The 13,443-nt window shown below is 27.1% G+C and overlaps 1 protein-coding gene across 1 annotated transcript in view; it reads left to right on the top strand.

The window, feature by feature from the left end:
- The first annotated feature begins 3,943 nt into the window (after positions 1-3,943).
- Positions 3,944-13,443, top strand: part of LOC107444143 (uncharacterized) — a 56,137-nt gene continuing 46,637 nt past the window's right edge. The window contains exon 1 of the mRNA XM_016058228.3: positions 3,944-6,006. Within this exon, the coding sequence (XP_015913714.1) occupies positions 4,021-6,006 (1,986 nt within the window). The 5' untranslated portion in view covers positions 3,944-4,020. The remainder of the gene's footprint in view (positions 6,007-13,443) is intronic.

Raw genomic sequence — 13,443 nt, 5'->3', positions numbered from 1 at the left:
ATTCATTTTTATGTGTCATTATTTATTGTTTATTACTACATTGATATGATTTAAAATTTATTTTCTTTAATCTTACGGAATACAAGAAAAAAGAATTAAAAGACAAACTAAAAAGTGAAAATTAAGGTGTTGTTTTATGATATACATTATATTTTTAAAATACAAAACAAAATTTGGTTTCATTTCACGAACTTTTATAAATACGAGGCTGTGGGAAACATAATAATTTAAAAATGAATTTTTAGTTTATGATATAAAAAAATATCCAAATTTTTTTTCTGTAAGCGTCTTTAGCAGTTTCAATTCAACTGAAATGATTCCCTGTACATCTAATATTTCCATAGTTAAATTAATTTTCTTCAATAGTATATAATAATTTAAACTAGTTTTTACCATGTTTTTATTAATTTGCTTTCATTTTTCTGAGAGCATAAAACTTAAAATCCAAATACCGTCGATTTTCCGATTGGCTAGGGCCTTCAAAAATTTACTTGAAGTCTACATCTGATGATAATGAAAGCTTCTTATAAAAAGTTACAAACCAAACCGTTAAAATAAGAATTTTATTGAAACTATCCCCAAAGGGATTACCGTAAATAAACATTTTGACAAATTTATGATTAGATGTAGCACTCAAGATGTTATGAAGATATTCAGTGGACTATTCAGATTTAACGGAACCTTCTGTAATGTGAATAATTCCAATCGTTTTCAGATATTCACAAGCAAAATTTATCGTGATGATATCGCCAAAGTGAACTTATCGTCAAAAGAAATTTCAACACATTCCCAACCGGTTATCAAATATCGAAAAATATAAGTTTTGATTACTTCTTGACCATTACAATTGGCCTCTATATTAATAAAATTTCTGTTAAAATTACCGTAAAGTATGGTGAAGACATTTCTGGTAAAAAAAAATCATAATTCTGCAAATGAAAGCGAATATACGGTAGTTAAACTTTCTATTTAATAATTTTTCTGTCAATAGGGTAATAATGATTTTCCGGAAATCTGGTTTTCAAAATTATAGTTCTTATTACCACACATATAGTAAAAAATACAAAAGTTGAAAGTAAATCTAACCGAATAAATGGGTGTTATGCCATATTTTACGGAATAACGATAAAATTACCAAATTTTAATTCATAAAATAAAGCAATATGGCACTGTTAATTTTGCCAAAATCATTTACCAAAGCAACTCGTTAAAAATTACCGTGTTTTTGATGTTCCCATTGTGTCAGAAATACAGTAAATTTTATCATATTCTGGTTGTTTTGATCATAATTAAAGTTAAGTGTTCTCAGTAAAGAATTAAATCTAATTCAATTTACTGAAATTTATTTTTAGTTTATCTAACTAATCTAATTTTACTTATATCGACAATCAAACTTTTGACCCTTTTTTACTTGTTTTCAGGTTTTTACTGAAACTCTGAGTCGGAAGAAGGTACTTGAAAACAATATATCACTTTAATATGCAAATTAGAAAGTACAAGTACAGGCGATGCTTTAAGTTACAAAATCAGAGAGAAAAACGTAATTTCTTTCCAAATTAATAAACGTATCTACCCTTTCTTTCAAAGAATGTTTATTCTAATCTTTCAAAGAATGTTTATTCTAAGTTGGTTGGTAGTCACAATATGGAAGATATGGTTCCAATAAAACTGTCAAGAGAGTTGTCAAAAGTTTATTAAAACTCATCGGTGTTCATTTTACTTTCAGCGGAACTACGAATAAAGCTATTTCAGTAAAATAAAAAACAATTTTTTTTTACACAAAAAAATTTTTATTCTGTGATATTTAAATATTATTTGATATTTTAGTAGTTTTCAGAAGTAAAATTAACGTTAAAGGAAATAAGTTTTTAACACTCTCATGCCTAAGCTACTGAGAACATAATTTCCTAATCACAGCTATCCCAGTATTTTGAAATCCTAAAATACGAATCCGTCAGAAAAATGTAAGGTTATTGAGGTATTCCGCAAATCAAAATATAGTCTTCACAAAAAAATTAGCATTTTTTAAATTGAGCTCTAAAAATTGTTATGATTGCAAAGTAATACGCTAAATCTGATCATTATGTCAAAAAATAATGAAGGTGTTCCATTTTTATATTGCATACTGTAAAATAAATTTTACTCAATATTATATTTCAAAATATTCAATTACTTAAACGTTTTCTTTAACGGATATTAAAACTATCTTTTTAAAAATCCCACATCACGTTTTGAGTGGTATCCTTTCTTTTAATGACACGTTTTTCAAGTTATATTCTTTTTAAACATGTGATTAAAACTACGTCCATTTTTTAAACACTCGTTTTGTGCTATATTTCCAAAGTAGAAATTATTAAAAAAACAACTGGAATCCCTTACTAAATAAAAGAAACATTCGAAAATTTCGTTATATTTTTTAAATAACTTAAATATTCTCTTCATAGGAATCAACTGCCGTAGTAAACAAATAATAATAATGTATCCAAAATTACATGCTTATATAAAAATATTGCCTCTCGAATCTGCTACAACGTATTGCAAGAAATTTAAATCGATGCAATACTTTTACCGACAGATTCTATAAACGAATTGAATCAGATTCCGTTTCATTTATTTAAAGGTTTCTCGCAGTATAGTGATATCAACTTAACATTTATATTTTTATTATTCTTTCGATGCAAATATATTAACTGAGTTATCTTCAATTAACTGAACATGTGATTACAAAAAGTACTGTACGTGTTTTTACACGTTTATATTACATGAGTGTCTTAACGATGATTCCTTTCTCGGAAGTTTATTTTTATAATTATTTGAATTGTGTTTAAACTCTTTTTTAATAGAGATAAATTTAATAGAGATAATTCTTTTTAAATAGAGATAATTTTAAATTTTCTATTTTAAATATAAAATTCTATTTGTCTTGTTTCAAACTTTCTACTAAAGATTTAGTAAATATACAAAAAGTATGTTATCTCATTTACACTATTCTGCATAAAAGAAAAGAATCAACAGGTTGCATGTTCCCTCGAAAACATTTATTACAGAATCATACACCAAAAAAAGGACATTTCTTTGCAGCTTTCAGAAGATTACTTACTATTAAGTTATTTTTTTTTTAGTTTCTATTGGAATTTAATATTTACTTTGAACCAAAACATTGTCTTTAATCCATATATTCATATTAACTCGCTTTCAAGTTATTGATTTGGAAGACTTTTTTTTCTTGATGACTAAAAAAGAAATAATAAATTAGTGGTCAAATTCATTTCAAAATTTTTAAAGAAAAACATGCTTAAAAAATTACAGTAGTTTTACAGAATAGGAATAAAAAAAGAGGAAACTATTTTCATGTTGATAAAAAAGATGTTTTTCCGAGGAATTAGACTTTTCTTGTAATCTTTTGTGCTTCCATACAAGTACGGAAAACGTTTCCTTTCTACCTTATTTATTCAGTTATTGCAGAAAGTTTTATAGAAAGCTGTTTCCAAGGTTATAAAGAAGAAATAGGAGCTAATCTAGATGGTGCAACTATATGTCTTGTTAAACATGCTTAATAAAAACAAAGCAAATGAGGAAGACATCGAATTATTTCGACTTATGCCCTAGACGATGAAAAAAGCGAAGCAACCATGTTAAGGACAGGGATTAATATCCATTCTTTTGTTCTAAACTGGAAAAAGACTCAGAGAAGGGGGGAAGACCCCAGCCTGGCCGACGGGACAACTTAGATACTTCAGAAAAAACAAACAAATAGACGTAAGGAACAATTTGAAGAGAAAACAAGACAGCTTTGACGCGCTTGTAGTGACCGTCAGCCTGATCTCCAAAGCATTTTCCTCACGTGACCAGTGCATCGACACCGGACTCGTGAAACCGGCTTTCGAACGTTTTCAGAATCTCTCTTCTCTTTTAATTCTCTCTCTTCGAACTTTCATCTCTCAGTTCATCCTCATCCATCCGCGGTAGAACAGTTAAAAATCCTTCTCTGATTCATTCGAAACAAGACCGCATCAAATAATGGAGCATCCGCTCTTTCTAATTTTTGTCGTGCTCTCGGTGTTCTGTGTGAAGCTCTCGAATCAAGCTCCCCAAGCTTTACTGAACAAAAATGACTCAAATATTGATGAAATCGTTACAGAGTCGTACTCCAAATCTACTACTCACAGTATTCTTGGTGAATTGACCTCCAGCGAGTCTTTAGAAATATCATCAATATCTCCCAATGAAGTTACTAAAACTGAAGCTGTGACTGGCTCACAAGAAACGACTAAAAAAATTGAAGAGAGTTCTTCTGTTTCGGATATAGTGACTATGCTCGATTTCACCGCTACTCCTACCATTGGAGATTCTTCGGTTTCTACGGAAGGAACGACTCAAAAAAGGCCTGATGAGGAAGTTGTACGATATATCCCCCCTCTAGATCCGATGAAGAATATGTTAATGATGGCAGAAAATAAACGCGTCTTAAATATTACCGAGAATGAAAAATCCACAGAAAAAATCACGACGGAATCATTAGTCACCGAGAAAATTGAAACAACTTCCCCAAACACAGAATTATCTTCAACCCCCGAAATAATTTCTAATAAGACAGATGTTTTAAAAAAGTCCGGTGATGTTCTCACGGAGATACAGAGCACGACATTGGAAGCAGAATCATCTACCTCTGGTGTGTTGGACAAGACAGCATTATCAACAACAATGAAAGTTCCAGTTGATAACGTGACTGAAGTTATATCAGACTCTAACAGAACTGAGGAACAAAACGATTCTATTTTTAACTCAAACACTGAAATTAACACAGAAGGGAGTGAGAAAGTGAATGCAAATATTTCTGCAGTAACCGAAAAGCTGGACGAAGCATCTTCAACTGATTCTTCAGAGGAATACTTGGAAAGTGAATCTACTACTTTTTCTCTAGCGAACCAAACATCAACACCAAGTAACGTAATTGCTGAAGAAAAGATTGATGATACAATTTTATCACGAAGTGATGAAATTGATTCTGAAAACGAGACTGCCATTCCGGAAAATAGTCTTGAAATCATGAAGACGAATATTAGCGAAAAAGGGGAAATTGAATCAAGTTTTGAGTCAAATAGCACAAATCCAATAGAAAATTTAGAAAAACTATCTGCTTCTGAAGACGAAAAAGTAAAAAATATAAGTTTAGAAGAAGATTTAGAATTTAAAAATGCTGATTTACCTCTCGAGGAGTCCAATGTTGTATACAGTGAAGAATCAAACAGAACAATGGAAAGTGAAGTTGCAGAAAATGATGCAGAAGAGACGGAATCAAGAAATTTACCAGAACAGGAACAGACTACACCAAATATTCTTACAACTGTCGCTGATTTCGTACTTTCTTCAACTACAACAATACTTTCAACTTTAGGTGGTTCAGAAAGTCCTTCTAAAAACGCTACAGATTTGGTTCTCGAGTTCAACCAAACAGAACCGTCTGTTACAGAATCTGATCTTGGAGTCGTTTTAAGAGAGGAATTACCAGAAATACATAAAGGAGAACTAGAAAAATCAAATATGGAGACCATCCCTGCAGTCGAAAACGTCACTACTGTCTCCCCTGCATCTTCTGAAAAAGTTTCAGAAATTTCAAAAGAAGAACCCAATAAAAGCTTAGTTTTGACAACTACAGAATATAGTACAAGTACAGAACTGCTAAGTACAGAATTAAAAGAGCAGGAAATTCCTGTAACTGACTCTGAAATTAGTGAAAATAATACTAAACCACTAGTTGAGTTATTATCAAACTCAGCAATGCTTTTAAATACTTCTTCAAAAGAACAACCAGAAGAAAATTCCATAATAGAACACAAAAAACATGTTAATAACCGTTATGTGAGTGGCAACAAAACAGATACCATAGCAGCAGTTCAATTTCTACATTATCATGATAAAACAAGTTCTGAACAGTGTTTTAAACTAGTCGATGCTCATTGGAACTATGCGACAAATTTAACTGATGAAAACAAGAAAAAACAGGTAAGTTCCTTTTAGCATATTTTCTTATGAAATGCATTCAAAATATATTAACATTCGATTATTACGCATTTTATAAATATTCAGTTGAAGTGAAGCTATATTTGGGGAATTAATATAAGAATTTAAATTTTAATTTTACTTCTATAATTTTAAAACTTCAACCAATTTAAAAAAAACTCTTATATGTGTATAAGTTTTGTCTGAAACATATCAAATACCACCCAAGTAAAATCTATAAAAAAGAAAGTAAGTTTTAAACAATAATACAATATTTGATTGGTAAGCTTTATTTACTTAAATAAAATCAGCTGTTTTTATGGACAATTGATAAAATTGCTCCAATTTCTGAGTATACTAATCTCTTAAAAAAGAAAAAAATATTAATGTTTCAAATCAAGTATTAGTTCAAAATCAATTAGTTCGAAGTCAAAAATCATCTTTCTCATCTGATCCCTTATCTAGGAACAAATATTTGGGGATGCAAAAATTTAAATCAAGAAAATTTTTGAGCAATAATTGTCAATGAAAAAAAAAATCATCTACTTATCAAGTAATCAAATTTAATTCCGCGTGCTCCTTTTGTTTTTCTATATGTTAAAAGTACTCAATACGCATCTTATCTTATTATTAAAAAGAAATTCCGTTTAATTCTTATTTTTTCGATAATTATTCATTCACTTATTATCAAACTTTGAATTTCAGTGCAAAAAATTTTGCTATGTAAAAAGATTTAATATAATTACTTAGTTTCTACAAAAGTAACAATATCTATGTGAAAATTAAATATTATTATCTATACAATTATTTTAATAATAATATACATTCAATTGTGAGAAGTAAAAAGAAATGTTGAAAAAGGCTTAAAAATTATCTGTAACATAAAAGACCTGCTCTGAAAACTATTGAAAACTATTTTCTGATATTCAAATTTTATCAAAAATGTATATTTATTCGGGAAAAGTAAGTTATTATGCTATATTTAACTTAATTGATAAACGGGAGAAATTATCTGTATAATTTAAGTGTAACTTTTGATTCTTGGAAATTTATTTATAATTTATAAATGTGATCATTACGTCAAAAGTTATTCTCAGTGCTTTGCTTTCGCTACAGAAAATTACAAGCTAAAATATTTAAATTTTTTCTGAAATAATCAGTTGCCAAGTATCTAATTCCAATCAATTTGTATCAATCTATAAGACTAATATATTTCTAAATTTTGAATTTAGAGGCTCTTGGAAATACATCTGTATATTACTATGAGATGGGTCAATTTTGATAATTAAGCTAGTTATTAGTAGTTTCAAAACTTTAGATGATGTCTTATGATTAAGAGTTGACAGGAAGGAATTGATGCCAATGACTTGAATCACATAAATAAACATAAAATTTGATACCATGTAAAAAAAATATAAATGTTCCTTCAAGAGTGTTTCGTATTTGTTTTCAATTTTTAATTGAAAATTTTACTGATGATCATCTAACATTGAAACGATGCGTAAGTAGAATAAGAATTTTTAATAGTTTTTGAAGGACATCAGTTTTAGTAATCATCTCGTGTTTAAACTAATTGGTTATAAAATTTATGGATCTCTTGCATCTTCTTCGAACTTAAAAGACTAGTATTTATTTGCCCTCTTGCTTTATTTACTTAAATTCGTTAAGAAAAAATTGTGTTTCTTTGTTTGCAATAGGGCTAAAGAAAAAATCTCAAAATGCTCGGGCAAAATTTATTATTTTTTGTGTAAGTAGATCAAATTATGTTAAGTTATTTCAAATTTCTTGTGTAAGTAATGTTGACTTTCAAAACAATATGACTTAGGTCTGTTTTATGGCTCCTTTCAAGCGTTTTTGAAGTAATTTTTTTTGTTTTCTTTTTTCATATTTTACTAATGCATTTTTTGGAAATAATGGTCTAATGAGTATACTTAAAGGTTTATCTTTGATTTAAAAAAAATCTTTTCTGAACTTTTCAGTAACTATTTTAAAAAAATAACATATATTCGATAAAAAAATTGTTTTTTAAATTAAATAAATCAAAGTATTTTTGCTCGAATAATAAATTTTCATGTCAGAATTATTTTTCTAAAATAAGTGATTATTCAAAACTACTTTTTTTTTACTTTTATGCGAAATAAAACCTAAAAACAAATAAAAAAAAACTTTTTCTAAAGAACTTATTTAAAAATTAATTTTAAAAAAATTAATTCGAAATTAAAGCATTAATTATTTTTAAGTGATTCTGAGTCGTTCAAAACCATATCATAAAATTCATTGAAGACAACATTTTCAGTTGAGCCTGCAAACAGCCTCTCATGAAGGTTGCGTCATTTTTTGGTGGAACTGAATTATATCTTTGATATTTTTGCGTATTAAAATAAAAATAACAAAAATATGCAAATGGAACTTTAATTACTTCTTATACGTGTAGCAGCAACATCATTTAACAAAATATTAAAAAATTAAACATGGTGTTTAACTTTAGATTCATGAAAAGTTAATTTTAAAAAATTCTTATTTAAATCAATGGATTAATAATTTTATTGTTAAACATGAGTCGAACATAGCAACAACCATACTATAATAGAAATATATAATAGAAATATATAATAGAAATATATAATAGAAATATATAATAGAAATATATAATAGAAATATATAATAGAAATATATAATAGAAATATATCATAGAAAACACATTAAAAGTCAGTCTTCTTCTGTATTTATAATGTTGTATTACAATTTTCATTCTAAATTTCAAATCTGAAATAAAACATATTTATAAGATGAGTCACCTAATAATACTTTAAAATAAATATACTAATTTAGTGGAAAAATGAATATTAACAGCTTAAGTAATACCTACAAATCACTCATCATTTGCCAATTTTAAATTAATAAAGACACGCATTCTATATTAGAACAAAATCAGTCAAAATTTAAACGAAACTTTTAAAGATGATAAGAGAGAGAAAATAAGCATTTTTCGGAAAATCATACCAATAATCAAATCATCTAAACACTGATACTTATCTTAAATGCGAAATGTGCTAATTTATCAAATGTTCCTATTTTTCAAGTTTTTGTCTTTCATAGATTATTTTAAACGGAAAAAAAACATTTAAAACAAAAAGAAAACTTATTAGAACAAAGTAGCAGAAAAAGTGTCAAGTTCATTGTCCTTTAATTTTGAAAGGTTGTTGTTCTAAAGGTTTAATTCCATAGGAAAAAAAGACCATATGAAGGATGCATACCAATTTTTAATCTGCTTTAGGGGTCTATTTGCCTAAATAATTCATTTGTTTTGAATTCCACGTAAAAATAACAAGTTTCCTAATCTATACCTTTAAAATAATATTTAGGAGCTTTTTTCTAGCTAAATTCTTTATATCTAATAAATTATTCTTTGTACCATTTAAAATTTTAAACAATATTTTTGATTTTAATACAGTTTAAAATATAGCAAAAATAAAGAATTAAACAGTTTTTGTTAAATCAATGAATGCAATTTACTCAAAACTTGGGAAACTTAAATATAATTTAATCTTTCTATTTATGAACAGAATAGTATGATTAGATAAAAAAATTCTTAATGCTTTAAACACAGCAAAATGTGAATTAATTTAGCTTCTAGCAAACCCAAATGTGCCATTTCAAATCTTATTGCCTCAACACCATTGTCTAATAATTACTTATTATTTGACCTAACAGAATAAATATAATTTACATATTATAAATATTTCATAAAATAATATATAATTTAATAAATAAATATATTATTAAATGACAATAAAAAACCATGCATTCGGGTTTTTAGTAATTTTTTGAACAAAAATACTAACAACGTATATTTATTCAAAGCAATATTTACAACAATTTTATACTATTTCTTAATTTTTCTAAATGAATAAAATATGACATATTTTTGATGAATTGATGATTTTTATAACTATAGAAACTGAACATTTGGTTGACCTATTTATTTGTTGACCCTTTGATGCAGATGAGACACCGGTGACCCTTTAATATATAATTCCTTTTGAAGATCTAATTACAAGTAAAAATATTTTTCAGCATTTTTTTATTTTAAAAACAGTCTAATAGTTACTGAAAATTCTGTCAGATAATCGGAATTATATTTGTATTATAAAACACAAAATCTAAAACAGTAGCTTTAATTTTTTTTCATTTATATTCAAGAAATTATCAATAATTGATTTTGCAAATTAAGGAAATTTAGATGATGAATTACTGTTTCTCCTGGATCTGAATAACTGTAAATAAGTGCAAATTTGAAAAAAACATGGTCTGGCCGTTTGACGTCCAAACGTGAGCAGTCAGTTCATACTTGCGAAAAGACACATGTATCTTATTTGCGACTATCTATCCCTATTTCATAACTATAAATTATTAAAACCCACATACATATTTTTAATTTATTTTGACCTGAATTAATACAAAATAAGGAAAAAAGTATAAAAAATATGTTTAATGAAAATTCTGCGTCAAAAGGTTAGTAATAAAGTTCATTTTCTGAGAACTCTTTTTGATTAATTTTATTTCCCCTTTCCATCACTTTTGCACTTAATTTTGATTTACATTTTTCAAAAATATAGATATTGTTAAATATTGTTTAATAATTAAATTATGCATAGATGAATGATCACTGAGTGTTTTAACTTAAAATTTATTTTTGCCCCTTTCGCAAGCTTAAAGAAGATAAGGACTTACCCCAACTCTATACATATTTGGATTTGGGAGCGCTACTAGGTGATTAGAAACGGCCTGAATTTATAAATATACTGATGTCAACTTTGTTATATATTTTATTGAACGTCCTATTGTCTTTTAACATGCCATTAGAAATGGAAAAATTTCAATTTAGGTGGAAACAAGACTCAAAATTCTTAACCATGAGCTTTTTTCCTTTACTTCAAAGTGATACATTCTTATTTTTTATTCAGATGGTGACAAAAACTACTTTTTTTCAAATAAAACGCAAGATAAAACATTTTCAGTTTTATTTTGATACTTTTTTGTACATTTATTAATTTATTTAATTTGGTTTTTCCTATTATATGTGTCAAGTGATACATAAAATGTGAAGTCTTTTTACTCCCTGATCGTTTCTTTTTGTTACTCTCACCCCGCTCAAGGAATATTTCTATTCAATTTTAATTTCTGAATTTTTTTAAGCAACAAATAACAAAAAATTTTAAAGACAAATAATACTATGGCTATCTTTATTCTATCCGAGATAAAATATTTTTAAATTAAAATGTAATACTTTCAGTCATATCAAAAATTAAGAACATCAATATTTTAAATTTTGCCTTTGCATCAGAAAGGTTCTGGGTTCGAATCCCGGTCAAGGCATGGATGTTCTTTCCTTCTCTGTAATATCTGTCCTTACTGTGGGAGCAACGTTGGCCCACCTAATATGGTGCCCCTGAAAGAGAGGCCGACAAATCTGCCCTGTAAAATGCCTGAATTGACGAATGTTAACACAGGTGGGCATTGGAGAAAAAAATAGTTTAAATTTTGGAAATTTTCAAAAATGAACATTTGTAAGCACTTTTGTTGATTTTTTTCTGTGGTACAGGAGCATAAAATTTTTAAAACAATGCATCAATTTCAAAAAAAAAAAATTTAAATGCACTCCTGATAATCTAATTAAATTATATTATACTACATTATGTTTTGTCATTGATAGTAGCGTCGGAAGTCCTTTCAGTCATTTGATAAGCAAAAAATATTAATTCTGATAACGTGGTATTACTAACAATTATATCAATTTCAAACATCGTGGCTTTTGGTAGGATTGTCTTAATGATGACAGTTTATTGTATTCAAATTACTTTTTATGCTTGCTCTCAGTCCCATTTACTTCCTTAATTCTTGTTTTGAACAATACATACTGCGGACTTTAATGTTCTCTCTTTCAATGATGCTTTCCACATTCTTTATGAAATAATTCTTCCGCCCATTTTACTGAGTTGTTTATTTTACGAGTTTTTTTCACTGCATTATATCTACATAGATAGTCCTAAATAAATAAACATCTGGCATGAAATAAAGGAACAATTAACTGTCAATACCCCGGAAAGGTTTTTGATTGTTTGCTTTTTCAATCATAGATATCCTTTCATTTCATTGAAAAATAAATTAAGATAAGGAATTATCAAAAATACGTTTTATGATTTTTATCTTGCATTTTCAATTTTGACATATATCATTATCACATATTATTGGCATATATTATTCTTATTGACAAAATTTGAAAATCTAGTAACCTTCAAGCATTTTAACCAAGTAATTGTCACAAAAACATGTTATTTACTCAAGAAAATTTATTCTTCATATGACGGCAAAGCATTACAACGGCAAACTCTTCATTCAGTATATATAGCTGGAATTTTTCAGAACAGATACTATCTATTGGTTAAAGAGGTACCATTTCTAGTTTTTCAAGAATATGCTACGGAATTTATTTTATTTTATGTATTTATTCATTCTTTCTGTTTTACTTTATTTCATTTTTATTAAATAATTTATTTATTTTTTACTGAGTAATTCTTACAATGAATTCGTTATACCATTATGAGAATATATTTTTCTTTAAATCACTTGTTATTTTTAAATTAATATTTTGAAATTAGTTTCGTAATGTACTTCTAAATTTCATGATTTTCTTATTTATTATTATTTTGCTTTTACTTTTTCCCTTGAGTTCGTGGCATAAACTGAATGTATAGTATTCCTATTATAAAAATAGAATCTTAATAGCAATAACTTTAAACGTATTTGTCAAATTTTCACGAACTGAAACGCAATAATTATTTCGAGTGTATAACTATATACTAATATGTTATTTTAAGTTACGAAAATAGACCCCAAAATGCACTTTCTCAAACCTTTCTTACACATTTTTTTAATAAAATCCGTATTTTTGTCATGGTGTAGCTATAATCGAGAAAATATGGCCCAAGTTAAGTCATCAAGGCAATCGAAATTTTTATCCCCCTAAGGGGTCACGGTACTCTTGCAACATTTTTTTAAATAAAGACATAATCTTTCATTTTTAGATGATTTACAAAATTTGTCAAATAACAAAAATTGTTAACCTGTTTAGTTTTTTAAAATTTAAAAAAAAATTTGAAAAAATTAACAATTTTTAAATCGCTAAGGCTTTTTTATTTTTACATATTTTTAAAAAAAAAAATTTCCTAATGCTTACAATATTCATGTTTACAACTTTGTGCATTCATTTGTTGATATATCAATTAGAAAAATTTTTATGGTTTTTTACGTAAAAAAGTAGGAAAAAATTATCAAAAATTCCTAATAGGTTAATACAACATGCTGTGAAAATTGTAATACCTTATGAAATACTTATTTCATGCACAGTTTAAAGAAGTGAAATATACTTAACATAAA

The sequence above is a fragment of the Parasteatoda tepidariorum genome, chromosome 7 (assembly GCF_982258835.1).
Source record: "Parasteatoda tepidariorum strain Cologne lab strain chromosome 7, Ptep-v5.0, whole genome shotgun sequence".
Classification (NCBI taxonomy): domain Eukaryota; kingdom Metazoa; phylum Arthropoda; class Arachnida; order Araneae; family Theridiidae; genus Parasteatoda; species Parasteatoda tepidariorum.
This window is presented reverse-complemented; position numbering and strand designations above follow the sequence as displayed.